This window comes from Chinchilla lanigera, unplaced genomic scaffold (assembly GCF_000276665.1).
Source record: "Chinchilla lanigera isolate Chin_1 unplaced genomic scaffold, ChiLan1.0 scaffold00018, whole genome shotgun sequence".
Classification (NCBI taxonomy): Eukaryota; Metazoa; Chordata; class Mammalia; order Rodentia; family Chinchillidae; genus Chinchilla; species Chinchilla lanigera.
The window spans coordinates 13213171-13227074 of record NW_004955419.1 but is presented as its reverse complement, the minus strand read 5'-3'; the positions used below and the strand labels follow the sequence as shown (position 1 = coordinate 13227074).

General features: G+C 54.4%; 1 protein-coding gene across 1 annotated transcript in view; it reads right to left on the bottom strand.

The window, feature by feature from the left end:
* Positions 1 to 9015, bottom strand: part of Akna (AT-hook transcription factor) — a gene marked incomplete in the record, with an annotated part of 43230 nt that extends 34215 nt beyond the window's left edge. Inside the window, 2 exon segments of the mRNA XM_005382635.2 lie at positions 1716 to 2075; positions 8325 to 9015. Coding sequence (XP_005382692.2) covers positions 1716 to 1968 — 253 coding nt within the window.
* Positions 9016 to 13904: the final 4889 nt, after the last annotated feature.

The following is a 13904-nucleotide window of genomic DNA, read 5'->3' as shown; positions in this document are numbered from 1 at the left end:
CCATCCATTCATCCATCCATCCACCCATCCATCCACCCATCCATCTACCACTCCACTTCCCACCCATCACCTGCCCACTCACTCATCTGTCCATCTCACACTCAGTCACATGTATCGTTACTACTCTGTACTAGATTCTGGAAAATTTCCAGTTGGCCACTGGAAAAGATCCCAAGTTTCATGAGACACACACTGTAACATCAGGTGTAGATTTGTCCTAATCTTTATATTTCCCACTCCTCTGCTATGTTCTTTCCCCTACCTTGGACACCCCTATGTTCCTTTACGACTAAAAATCTCGTTCCACAAGGCACTCTTGCTTACAGCAGCATATCTGAAGCCCCAAGACATTAGGTAACTTGGCAAAGATCACACTGGTTCAGAGCAGTCCTGGACCTAGAACCCATCTGTGGCTGTGCAGGTGGATTGTCTCTATCACTGAGGTAGCGAAGAACAGTGGGGCGAAGAACAGTGGGGCGAAGAACAGTGGGGCGAAGAACCAGAGGGTATTTGGTTCACCCCAGGTCCCCTGATCCCTCCCTGGGGACATGGGCACGTCACTGACCTCTGGCAGTCCTCACTCAAACTCCTGCCTGGACTGGGTATTGTGGAGGGAGGGCAAGAAGGCATGGCCATGCCCACCCTGTGTGGGGCACACAGTAAGGGCACAGGACATGGAACAGCTGTTACATCATAGCAGGGGTTACAGTGGCCCCAGAAAGAGACACCTCTGCCTTGTCCGCCAGGGCATCTCACTCCCCATTCCCTGGTGGAGAGCTCAGAAATGCCTCCAAGGGGGAAACTGGGGCAAGCCCTGCTTTAAGCACACCAGGTATGTGACAATCCACTGCCAGCCTCTCCGCCATCCACATGGGGTCTGCTGATCCATGAGGTCTGCGGATTCACAGGGTCTGGAAACGGGGATGTTTCATTCACAATCTAAAAGCAATAGCGCCCACCCATCAAGCTCTTACTATTTTCAGTGGAGCCACTACTCCCATTTCCCAGTGGGGGACACCACGATTCTGGGAGGAGAGAGGATTTGCTAAGCATAGCTGGGGAGGTGGTCTAAGTTCTTCATGCACAGAGCCCAGTGGTTGTAGAAAACACGGAATGTTCACATTCCCATTGCCAAATGGGAATTCAAAAAATCTTTAAAATGGGCATAATCTCTGAACGAAACAATTCAAATTAGCAAAGTTATTACCAAACCAAGTGTGCAGAAATGTGTCAGTGACCTCTACCTCTGCATTATTTACAGGAGCAGAAACTAGAAACTACCTATATTCCCAGCAATTGTAGACTGGCTCAACAATTTCTGTATGCAGGCAGGCATTCGACGTGACTTGCAGAAGAATATTTGGAGAACTGGGAAAATGTTCCTCTCTATTAAGTTAACAAAAGAGCCCGTGACAACGGAGTGTGCAGAGTGATATTCATGTTTATATTACATTTGCATATCTGTACCCATGGAAAAGAGTGGTTATTGGGGATAGAATAATAAGTGATTCTTACTTTTATCTCTTCTGCTCATATTTTCTGGGTTTTTGCAATGAATAGTATTATTTATACAGTTGACATCTTTAAAAATTTTAAGTTATAGACAGTAGAATTTAATTTTAAAATGGAAAGTGTGCCCCAAGCCCTTCACTGTACTGGAAGGTGGGATGCAGGGGGGCAGGACATCAGTGTAGGGGAGGGGAAGTCAGGCTTACCTTCTCCCGAAGATCCTCTTAGCTCCTGCAGGTCTGGGGCCCACTGCAGGGGTGGCCTGTGCTGCTGGGCCAGGCGGAAGTCCTCCAGGAGCTCTGGGCTGGCAGCACCTGGGAAGGGCTGCTCATTGCCCCAGCCACGTGTGCTGCTTCCAGTTGCATCTTTCTCCTCCTCGGCCCAGGCCCAGCATCGCCGCCTGGATCCTTTCCCCAGGCCTGGCCCGGACCAGTGCACCTCTGTCCCTGAGCTGGCCATGGGCCTGGTGTTCACCTTGGCCACTTCATCTTCAGGAGACCGAGCTGCTGCTGAGCGCCCCAGAATCACCGGCGGCTCCCCTCAGTGTCAGCCATCCCACCTGTGGCCTGTTGGGGACAAGTTGATCAATAGACCACGTTAGATCTGGGGGCTCTTCCTTCATTCAGAACAGCAAGTTACTGGCAAAGCTTCTGGAATCAAATGGTCTTGGTTTAGCTACCTGCTCCACCTTGCCCGCCATGACTGTGGTGATTCACTTTGCCTTCATTCACTTTATCAGTAAAACTGAGATGACAACTCCTCTTTTTTTTTTTTTGGTACTAGGAATCAAACTCAGGACCTTGTGCTTGCCAGGCAGGCACTTACGCCACTGAGCTATATCCCTGGCCTGACAACTCCTCTCCCTGTCCAGGGTTTTATGAAACTGCCTGGGACACAGGGTAAGGTGTCCAGTGACCAGCGCATTGACCAGCAGGTGCTTGAGGTCACTGTGTGCCCAGCTGTGTGCCTGCGTGCTGGGCACAAGGCATGGGCCCTGCTCACAGGAGAACTGACAACCCAGGGAGGGGTGACAGACAGATACCCAGCAACCACAAATCCAGGTGAGGAATGATGGGGAGGCCTGGGCCCAGCCAACGCAGGCCAAGGAGGGTAGGGAAGGAGGCAGCCGAGAAGCCACTTTCTCAGGGAGCCTTCCCTGTCCTGCCTCAGGTAGGAATTCAGGTTGAGAGTGAAGGGATGGTAAAGAGATCATTCTGGTTCCCAAAATAACTGAACACAGGTGCTCAAACAAATAGGATTGATGCCTATAATCCCAGTACTCGGGAGGCTGAGGCAAGAGGATCGTTGTGAGTTTGAGACCAGCCTGGGCTACAAAGTGAGCTCAAGGCCAGCCTGAACTGCCTAGTGAGACCCTGTCTCAAAAAGACACACATAAAAATACACAAGTCCATATGTGTCCACAGCAGCCAAAAGGAAGAAAGAGCCCAAGTATCCACCGATAAACAATTTCTGATGTCTCCATGCAGTGCAATGTTACTCAGCCATACAAAGGAATGAAAGGGGGAAACAAAAAGCAAAGAAGCCCTGGCCCACACTACAAAGAGATGAAGCTGAAGGCACCCTGCTAAATGACAGAAGCCAGACCCAGAAAGCCACATAGTGTAGGATTCCACGACAGGCCATGCCCACCCTAGGCAAGTCCACATACAGAAAGCAGACCAGAGGGTGGAGGAGGCTGGGGGAGAGCAGGGCAGTCCACAACTGTGTAGTGGGCATGGATTTCCTTTTGGGGGATGAGGATGTCTTGGGTAGAATGGATGCTTACCAGCAATGTGTACTAAATGTCACAGAACTGTTGCCTTTTAAGTGGTTAACTTTCTGTTATGTGAATTTGATCCAATAAAGAAAAAAAGCTAGGAAAGAATCAGCAAGTGCGAAGGCAGGAGCAGGAGGGGCCGCACCTGCCAGGTGCTTTCCTGGACAGCCAAGTGCTTTCTGGAGGGCTATGGTAAGCGGCCAGGGGCCGGTGACAGTGACATCAGGAAGTGCAGACCAGCAGAGGGCAGACCTAGGCTGGCTGCTCTGGCCCTGTTCAGCTCCAGAGCATGATAGAAGGTTCAGCTTAGAAGTTTCTGCTTTGGCCGGGAGCGGTGGTGCACACCTGTAATCCCAGCACTTGGGAGGCTGAGACAGGAGGATCACTGTGAGTTCAAGACCAGCCTGGGCTACAAAGTGAGCTCAAGGCTAACCTGAACTGCACAACAAGACCCTGTCTCAAAAAAAAAAAAAAGAAGTTTCTGCCTGGGAGAGGGAAGCAGAACAGGAAGTCTGGTTGCAGAGGGACATGCTAGGAGGGACTTTGGTGGCAGGGCACGTTGGCCCGAGAAGGGCTCCTTTTTGATCTTTCGCCCATCTTCTCCTCCCCTCCCTCTCATCTCCCTTTGCCTCTGCCTCTCCTCCTGTCCCCAACACTTTCTCCGCACTTCTTGTACTCCAAGCTCTACGCCAGGCCGGGAAACACACAGCCGACGAAGCCGTGGGCACAGCCCTCCCCAGGAGCTCCCGGCCATGGAGGATTCAAAGAAGCACACACAGCCCGTCCATGCGGGGCTCACACAGAGGCCTCCCCTGCAGGTGGGAAACTGAGGCCCAGAGAGAGCGGGGGAGCACACAGACGCCATGCAGGAGGGGGTGGAGTCCGCCTCCCCGTCCACGGCCTGAGCCAAGTGGAGAACAACTAAGGCCTCTGCAGACAGACAGTCTGTGTTTGTCCTTCCGCCTCGTGAGCTCTTGGATCCTGGTCAGCAGCCTTGATTTGCACAGTTGAGAAAAGTCAGCAGGCAACTATTTCTGTACACCAAGTTCCCCAGGGAAAGGCCGCTTCCCAAGGGCTGGGGAGGGACCGTGGTAACTCCCCGCTCTGGCTGCACCCCAGCTCGGGACACAGGCCCAGGGCCTGTCCTCTGCCTCCTGCCTCCCACCCTGTCCTCCTCTCTGCCCAGCAATGCAGGGTCCTGGATTCCTCCACATCGCCTGATGTTACCCCCACCTCATAATGCCCCCTCCCCCGTGTATGGGGCCCCACTCTGCCTCACTGGCTGAACTTCCTCTCAGTCTGCCTGCAAATGACAACCTGAGGCTCAATAGGGAACAGTGACTTGCCCAAGATCACCTGCTAGATCAGTGGCAGGGCAAGATCTGCAATCACCAGTCCTGGCCCAGGCACTCTCCTAATTTTTCTTTTAATCACACAACCCACTGGTAAAAATATACTGGCCCAAATACATACATATATACATGTGTATATTTCTTATCGCTGTACATACCTGTACTAATACGTTACATGTATTAGAAAAAGCATTTCCAAGCCAGGTATAGTGAGTGGCACATGCCTGTAATTAGAGCTATTCTGGAGGTTGAGGCAGGAGGATCTCAATTTGCAGCCTAACCTGGGCAATTTATAAAGACTCTGTCACAAAGAAAATGAAAAAAGGGCTGGGAATGTAACTCAGTGGTAGAGTGGTTGCCTAGCATGTGCAAAGCCCCGTGTTCAATCCCCAGTGCAGACAAAAAATAAAACAAACAAACAAAACCTCCAAAAGTAAGTACTTCAAGAGCTGCAATCGAAGTTTTCTAAGTAGACGTTTTGGTCCTCACTCCCTACACCCTCTGCCTGTGCCCCTCCTAGAAGCCCCTGGCTTGGCAAGATCTTCGGCTTGAGCGTGCTGAGACCCCTCCCAGCACGCAGATGCCTGGGGCTGCCTGCAGTGAGCCTGGCCCAGGAACCTGCATTTTAACCAGGGCCTCAGGCAGAGTTGTCTTAGGACCTTCTCCAGGCTTTGCTGCTGCGGCTAACGTCGGAGGTGCTAGGGTTAAAGGTGCAGCCTCTGCTTTTCTGTCTGAAATGCCACTGCGGAAGGGGCCCTGGGGTGGAGGGGGGTGTGTGGTTTTCTGACTTTTAAAAGGGCTTTTTCTAGCCCTGCCACAGAGCAGCCTGCCCAATCAGAGAGGCCTCTGCGAGCACAAAGAGGAACATCCTGTCTTCTGGGATGACTCAGAAGTCGCAGAAATCTCACTGCAGCCAGGGGATGCTGCACGTCGGAGGCAGCTGAGGTCACTGGATGCAGTTTTCCAGACAATCGTGTCCCCAGGCCCCTGAATCTGTGAGGCTTTCCAGGCGAGACCTTTGTCTTCCATTCAAGCCCGGCCCACAGTGCCATGGAGCTCAGGAGTGGCTAGTCAGACAGTCAGTCAACAAACACACATTAGCACCGACCATGTGCCAAACTCAGGTTGGGGTGGAGCTGGGACAGAGACTAGGTCCCTGCCCTGGAGCTGCTGCTACTCACAGTGTGTGGCTGGGCGGACACTGTGCCTCGTGTACATGCAGAGAGCTCCAGCTGCCCTTGCTACTGCAGGGGTTTGGTCCTGCTGGGGCAGGTGGGAGGCAGGGCCTGTGCTACACGAAACTTGAGGTTCTTCACTGACCGCTCCTTCCTGAGGTCACGGCTCAGAGGACCAAAGGTACATACTGAGTGGTGCAAATGAACGTTCTGAAGAGCCCTGGGATTTCTTAGGACTACTCAAGACACAAGGGATAGAGAAAAGAACAAAAACTTTCCCAAATCCCACACAGCAGGGAGGGGTCCGATGCAGGAGGAAGCTTAGGGAGGCCTGAGAACAAAGTGGGTTTGGGGGAGAAGCACGAGGAAGGGTGCCCCGGGCAGAGGGAACAGCACACGCAAGGCAGGGGGTCTAGTACGAAGTGAGCTTGAAGGCGAGCTAAGGGCGGGCTCCTCGCATGCCGGGGGAAGTGTGGCTCCAGTCGGCCTTCCCAGCCCCTAGGTGGGCTGTGGGAGGGCTCCAGCCACGTGAGCGGTGAGCTGACCGCATGGAGTCTAAGCTTCCCAAATCCACGCCACCCCCTCTGTTCTCTCAAGGGTTGAGCAGACCCCTGTGGTCTTTTCTCAGTTCGTGAACGAGCCCAAATCCAACCTCCTCCATCCAGAAGGGGGCTTCTCTGACCCCTCAGCCATCGCAAAGCCCAGGACCCTCCCCTTTGTGGCCCTGTGTCTCAGAACCCCCCAGACGGCAGGGTGCTCCTTTGCCAGTACAGCCACTTCTGCCTCCTGCGGCCTCTGAAGCCCCTTCCCCTCCAGCCAGGGCTGTCCAGGGCGTCCCCCACCCCCACCCCTCCCTGATGTCTCTTAAATAAGAAACTGAGGCACGGGGCCTCAAGACCTCACAGCCAGGAAATGGAGCCCCGGGATTCAAAGCTGAGGTATTATTACTCGGATGCTGAGGCCAGCAGACTCTTGCGGGGCTTGAAGAAGGGAAAGAAGACCCCGTATCAATCAGGCAGTGGGGCCCTGCGAAAAGGCTGGGCTGTTGAACTCAGTGGCCAGTGGCCTGGCCCCTGACCCCCTGGCAGGACAGAGAGCTACTGACCCAAAGCCCCAGCCACCGCTGTCAAGGTGCCCCTGCTCCCAAGAGAAAGAGAAAAGATGCCCAGGTTGTTTCGCGCTCTGGCCTCGCCATCCCGAAGGGCCCAGCTGGCCTGCCGGTCCTCAGACCCACCCCCCAACACTGTTCCTTGTCCCTGTGCTTAGGCGGCAGAAAGGGCCACTTCACGGGGGGGGGGGGAGGACCCCACTGCCTCCTGACCTGCCCCCACCTTGTATATCTCCGAGTCTCCTTAGCAATCACAGCACTAACTCTCCAGGAGCCGAGCGCAGAGGGACCGTTGCTAGTCCAAGTTCTCCAGAGAACAGAATCAAAGCTGAAACTGCAATCTAGCATCTGGGGTTAGACAAAAATCCCCCTAAAACCCACCCGCATTGGGATGGGGCTCCCCTAAGCGGGAGAGAAGTGGTAACAGCTGCGCAGCGGTGACTTCCTGGCAGGCTGGTCCGGCTGCCTGGGCTGGGCTGTCCGGGAGAGCCTGTGACTGGTCCGTCCAGCTCGGAAGGCGGCCTCCCCGCCGGCCCTCCTCCCGTGTCCCCGGCTCCCTTACCTCGCTCCGGCTCCACCAGCGCCCTGCAGGCCAGGGCTCAGGGGACCTGCCTGTGAGGTCTTTGTTCCAGACGTGGGGAGCCCCCTGCCTCCATCGCGCCCTGGCCCGCCTCCAGGCAGCTCTGCCAGCCCAAGCTGCTGCGGCTTGAAGACCAGCATCGCTCCCCACCTCTCCCCGCCCCTGAGCAGCTGAGGCGCTGCCTCCTCGCAGGAAGCGCCCAGCCTGATTTCCTACAAGTGTTTGTTAGAAGGAGGGGGTGAGCAGCATGCAGAGCGGGAGCCAGAAGCTTAACCCCTTGCGGGGCAGGACAGGGCTCCTTAAAACCCTGGATCTCACCCTCCAGCCTCCCGGTACAGACTGGGAGACTGAAGCCCAGAGAAGGCCAGAGGCTTGGCCAGGCCCCGTTGCAAGCTGATGCTGGGAGGAGGCCTCTGCACCCTTAATTCCCACCCCAATAGTTTCTGTAGCTCCCATCTCTAGGCCCTCCTCAACCACACATGACCTCGGCAGTGGCACCCTCCCTTGCTTAGGCTTCAGTGTTCAACTCTACAGTGGGAGCTCGTTCTCACCCTTCTAGTCCTGACTCTGTCCTCTCTGCCAGTATGTGCCCCCTATCTCAGGGAGGCTGCAGTGATTCATGCTGTCTCAGCCACTGTCCTCACCCTGAGTCTACTCACTAGGTGGAATTTTCCAGGTACCATGGAGGTAAGGAATGATATGATCTGTTGATTTTCCCCTAATGCAAATTCCTTCCTGGGGCTCCCCAGAGGTCAAGGGACAGATGAACCCTTTTGGCCAGGCTACCTTTTCCCAAGCTGCCCTCAGCAGATCACTCACTCACCAGCCTTGCTCTCTCTCCACGCAGACATGGACGGTGATGAAGTGCCGGTGAGACTTCCGGGAGGAGGGTGTGCAGCGAGTGGCGCTCTGGTCCCAGGCAGCCTTGGGCGGCTCTGATGCCCAGCACTTACCCGGCTCAGAGAGCTCAGTCTCTGGCACCAGCAGTTTCAATCATCCCTGGTGGCTGGGACACAGGCTGGCAAGGGAGCTGGGACCGAGAGTAAGGGGTTGAGAAGAAGCTTGGGACCAGGAAGGTGTCTGTGAGGAGGCGACAAGCAAGGGACCGGAAAGAAGGTGGGGCCCAGGCAGGCGGCAGGCAGGGCTGGGCTGAGCGTTCTGGAAGGGAAGTGTAGAGGCCCTGGGTGGGAGCTGCTGCGTCCCCTGAGGCCAGCAAAGCCGAGCACCCAGAGCGAGAGGCAGGGGCTGGGGTCTGAGGGGAAGGGGCTCAGACACCTGGCTCCCAACTGTGACCCCATCCTTGGCCCAGGAAACAAGCATTAAAAGCACAAGAATGGCCCTCTGAACTGTCTATGCGCCCTCCCTGTGACTGGTGAGCGGCCAGGTTCTGGAAGCACCTGTGTTGCACAGAATGAGGAATCTTAGGGCCTACGGGGTCTGGGCTCCACCCCAGCCCTACCTCATGCTGCTTGGGGGCCATTGAGCCTTTGCCTCTTTAAGCCTCGGTTTCTTGTCTGTGAAATGGGAACAAGCAGAGTAGCCCCCTGCAGGACTGCATTCAATGTTCCAGGAGGCAAAGCTTGCCAAGTGCAGGGCAGGGGACCTGGAAAGGGCTGTCCCTTCTCCTGCTGTTTCACTGCTACTGCCCAGGTACAAGTCTCTGGTCGCTCCAAGGGCTGGATCTGAATGCCCTGCTTTGGAGCCTGGCACCCCGGTTGTGGGTAATGAATGGGGTCACTGAATGAATGAATGAATGAATAAAATTTCCCAAGGTCAACTTGTGAGTATCTGGCTAACCCAGGACTAGAGCCAGGCGCCCTCCCTGCGCTCATCTCCCACCTCCTCCACCTCCTCCCTGCCTTTATGTGCATCTGGTGGTGGGCTCGACCATGGAGCAGAGCCAAACTCTAATGAGGCCCCTCCCCGCCAGCTCTGGTGACCATGTGGGCCATTGTGCAGGGGGCCGGCTTCCCTGACATCCTGTCACTCATTCATCGTCCTCCCGGTCATTAACCCAGGCAGTGCTGCCGTCAATGCCAGGTGGCTACCGCTATAGCCACGCCCAGTAGCCCCGGGCACCCTGAGCCCTCCTAGGGGCAGCCTCCAGAGCCCCATGCCATCTCCTTGCCTTGCGCCCGCAGTGACACCGTCCCTGCTCACGTAGCCAGAGCAACACGTGCAAAGCTGAGCTCCTGACAGTGCCCCCTCCAAGCCCGCATCTTTCCTGCGGAGCCACAAGCCGGAATGCATGGTCGCTCTGGCCACTTGTCAGCCTTGCAGGGACAGCTCTCCGCTCCTCGTCCCATCCCCCGTCTGCACCTGTGGGATCTGCCAAAGCGCGCACTTCCATACGTGGTCCCTCCACGCTTAAGGCATATGAGGGGCTGTCTGCGGCCCTGGGAAAGCAGATGCTGCTTGAGCCTCCTTCTCTTGCCCAGGTACTTCTGAATCTGGGGCCTCCTTGCAGGTCCTGGGACAGGCATCCTGCTCCTCCTCCCAGCCAGCCCCACAGCTCCCTGTTACTTCTGCAGGTGGCCTGCAGACCTGGCTCTGGTGGGCCCTTCTGGGGGACTCGCCATTTGGATGTATACTGTGATGATCTGTCCCACATCGGTCCCTATGGCTCCTGCACTCAGCAAGGGCTGACACACAACAGAAATGCCAAAAGTATACCTGGGCTCATCCACTATCCCTAGCTAGTTGCCCCGGCCTGACCCGTAGCCCTCTAACAACCCAGTGAGCCTGGTGTAAGGCACCCATTTTACAGCTGGGTAAAGTCTCCTAGCACCAAAGCAAGTTGCCCAAGGTCACAAAGCTGGTGAGCATCAGTGAAGATTCAAACACCCAAGCTCCCAGGTCGTAAGGACCCAGCTGTGTTCATGCCCTGCAGCCTGCAGAGGTCATTAATACCTGTGCCTGATAACATCAGAACAGAGCTATGACCAGCTAGCTAACTACACCATAAAACTCACTGACTTCGTAATAAGGTGCTGTTTCACAGTGTTCAGGTTTTCCAAAGGTCTTTCTCCTGTTTCAGAGCTCTAGAGAGAGGCTTGAGAGTAGCTTTGGAGGCTGGGGATATAGCTCAGCAGCACAAGCGCCTGCCTAGCAAGCACAAAGTTCTGAGTTTGATTCCCGGTACTAAAAAAAAAAAAAAAAAGAATGGCTTTGGGACGTGGGTGAGACAGAGGTATTATTCTGTGGTGTAGATGGGCAAACCAAGGCCCAAGAAGGTCCAGCAGGCCTCCAGCAATTTGCCCCTGAGCCTCAGGGTCTCAGCCACTCACCCCTACCCCCTGCTGCATCATCCCTGCATCATCCCTCCCTCCCGCCTCCTCCTCCTCCCTCATCTCCAGACAGGAAGGGGCCCTGGCTCTCCTTAAGCCTCATGTGCAGCGCATCACCCAGGGACCTGGTGGGCCACGCCTGCACAGACACCTCTCCACTCCACGTCCTGAGGCCCAGAAGGCAGTTAGGTCCCCAGACTTGTCAGCCACCCTGGGATTGCTGAGTTTACCCTGAGGTTAAAACCCACAGGAGCCTGCGATGCGGCAGGTGAGGATGTTGGGAGCGGACCAAGAATGGACGAAAGCCTGGCTTGGGATGTGGAGACCCCAGGCCCAGCCTGGGGACCTGGGACAAATACCTCCTCTTCTTAGAGCTCTGGAACCCAGAAGTTTCATGAGGTGACCTCTGGGGTTCTCAGAGATTATCCTCTAACTCAAAACCCGCTGGGTTTCCCACACAGCAGGCCTGCCATGTTGGTGGGCAGCTGCAGGGCACATGGGCCTTGTAGGCAAACAGAGAACTCCACAATCGCCCTTGGAGGCTGTGTGGCCTTGGGCAGCTCGTTTAACCTCTCTGAACCCCAGATGCCTTATCTATAAAATGAGGGTGACACTGACTTGACAGGCTTCTTGCGACGATAAATTATGTGTCTAAAGTTCTTGGCCTGGCGCCCAAATGGTATAGCAACTGCCTGCGAATAAGGGCTGTGGGCTTAGTGAACTGCTGATAGGACCCACTCCCATTCCCCTGACTCTGGAGTTTCCCCAGTATCAGTCAAAGCTCTAGCCTTGGGTCCCAGACTCAGAAGGGAAGCCAGCCCTCCCAAAGGCAGGGGAATGCTGCCATCTCCCTATGACCCCCAAGCCAGTTCTCAGGCCACTGTTCCAAACAGAAACTGTCCCTACCCACCCTGAATTGTGAAGGAGGGGAGCGTATAGGCCTCCTTAGCCAACTGAGCCATGGGTTATGAGGAGGGTGTGGCCATATGGGAAACAGGTTCTCTCTCTCTATTTCTCTGTCTCTCTCTCATTCATGTTCTTCTCCAAAAGCCAAATTTTAAGAAAGTGCCTATGCCCAGAATGTACTGTTAAAAGCAAAACTTTATTGAGCACCTATTATGGGTCAAATACCTCAAAAATGTCTTTTCATGGATTAGTTCTCAGTATTCAATCCTCATACCAATCCAAGGAGACAGAAATTTTACAAGTGGGCTTGAACCAGGCTGTCCCAACCCAGAAGGCACAATCTTCATCATGTTGTGACTGAAAATTACAGTAAGTGAAAAGGTTGAGAACAACCTCTGTTCCCAAACACAGAAATTAATTATGATAGTTCTACTCAAAAGAATAGTATACAGCTAGCAACAACCATGCTTTAGAAGAATAAAAAATAGCATTAAAATCATGACATGTTAAGTGAGCAAGCCAGTTATAAAACAATACATATCAAGTTAAAGTCTATTAAAGTAAAAAAAAAAAAAAAACAGAAAAATATATAGAAAGAGAAGGGGGCCTGGGGATTTAGCTCAGCGGCACAGCACCTGCCTGGCAAGCACAAGGTCGTGAGTTCGATTCCTGGTACCAGAAAAAAAAAACCAAAAACCAAAAAATAGAAAGAGAAGGAAAGGAAAAGGAAAAAGAAAAGAGAAAAAGAGAGACATCCCAAAATGTTTAAAATAATTATCACTAGGTAGGAGAATTACAAGCCAGTTTACCCGTTTTCTTTGTGTATATTTTCTACAGAGAACAGTTGCTGTAAAAATAAGCATAAAACAAACATTTTCTTCCATTTGAACAAACACAAACACCCCCCCACACACACACACACATCTGTGCAGTGCCTCCTTCTCTCATGAGACGGGGCAGGCCCCCCTCAATGTCCCCACCGTGACCTCTGGGAAGAGTGGCCGTGCTCTCCAGGGGCCCCTGCTGCTCTGACACCCGCGACCTTCTGTGACACCCCCACCTTCTCCTCACAGTAAGTTCCGGTACCACGTACTGCTTGCTGCACGTGTAGCCGTTGCGCAAATGTGAAAATCACCCAAAGGAAAGGAAGCAAGCAGAGCCCAGCTGTGGCCACTGTTAGCACTGAGGAGCATGGGCTGTGCTGTTGAGTTGGATCCTCGTAATTAATCAGGCATTTAACAGAGGAGTAGGGGCTGGGGATTTAGCTCAGCGGCAAGGTCGTCAGTTCGATTCCTGGTACCAGAAGAAAAACAAAAAACAAACAAACAAACAAAAAACAGAGGAATAAAGGCTCAGAGAAGGCATACAACTTGCCTGAAGCCACACGGTGCTTTAGGAGAAGATCTGATCTGCACCCACAAATTAGGCATCATCTTCCGAATGAATCCTTACTGGGGAGCTCAGATAGGCTGCCTGGACCCTTCTGGCCAGTCCCTGGCCTTCGACTGTGGTCCCAGGACAGGACCCGGAAGAGGCTGACAGCTGCGCATCCCACGTTGGCCTTGATCTTGGCCCCTCCCCAAGAACGGGCTCAGCAGGTGATGGGAGTAAAGTAAGGACCAGGGGGGCTGGTGTGGGAACAGCCCACGGAGGAGCGGGGGTTCTGCTTGGGAGCCCAGCTGGAGCGTGGCTGACACCTGGCAGGGGAGACAGAATCACAGCGGGACTGCAGGACAGATGGAGGAGGGTGAGGCTAAAACGCGAGGCTTTGGGCTGGGGCCTGAGTCCCAGCTGGCAGATGAGACCTTGGAAGTTTGTTTTGGAACCTCTGGCAGTCTCACCTACGGCCTGAGGCCGGGGACTGCTCGCCCCCTGCAGGCCGGTAAGGGAGCTCGGCACACAGGCCAGCTCGGAGCCAGGGCAGCCATGCACCTCTACTCAATGGGCCACGGTGCTCACCTTTCTGCCAGGTCTTTCACCTCCATAAGGACTGTCCTACAGCTGGCATCTTTGGGGCTGAAAGACCAGATGTTTTGGCCTGGAACTCGGGCTCCAATTAGCTCATCCCCAAGTCAGGGCTTCCGCACCACAAAACTGCACGGTGGCCTGAGAGCCTAGAGCAGGCTGGCACCTTCCCAAACCGTGCTGCCTGAGGTTTGACCTTCCTGATCAGTTCCCAGGAGCCCCCGGGTCTGGGCTCCCGGTAGAAG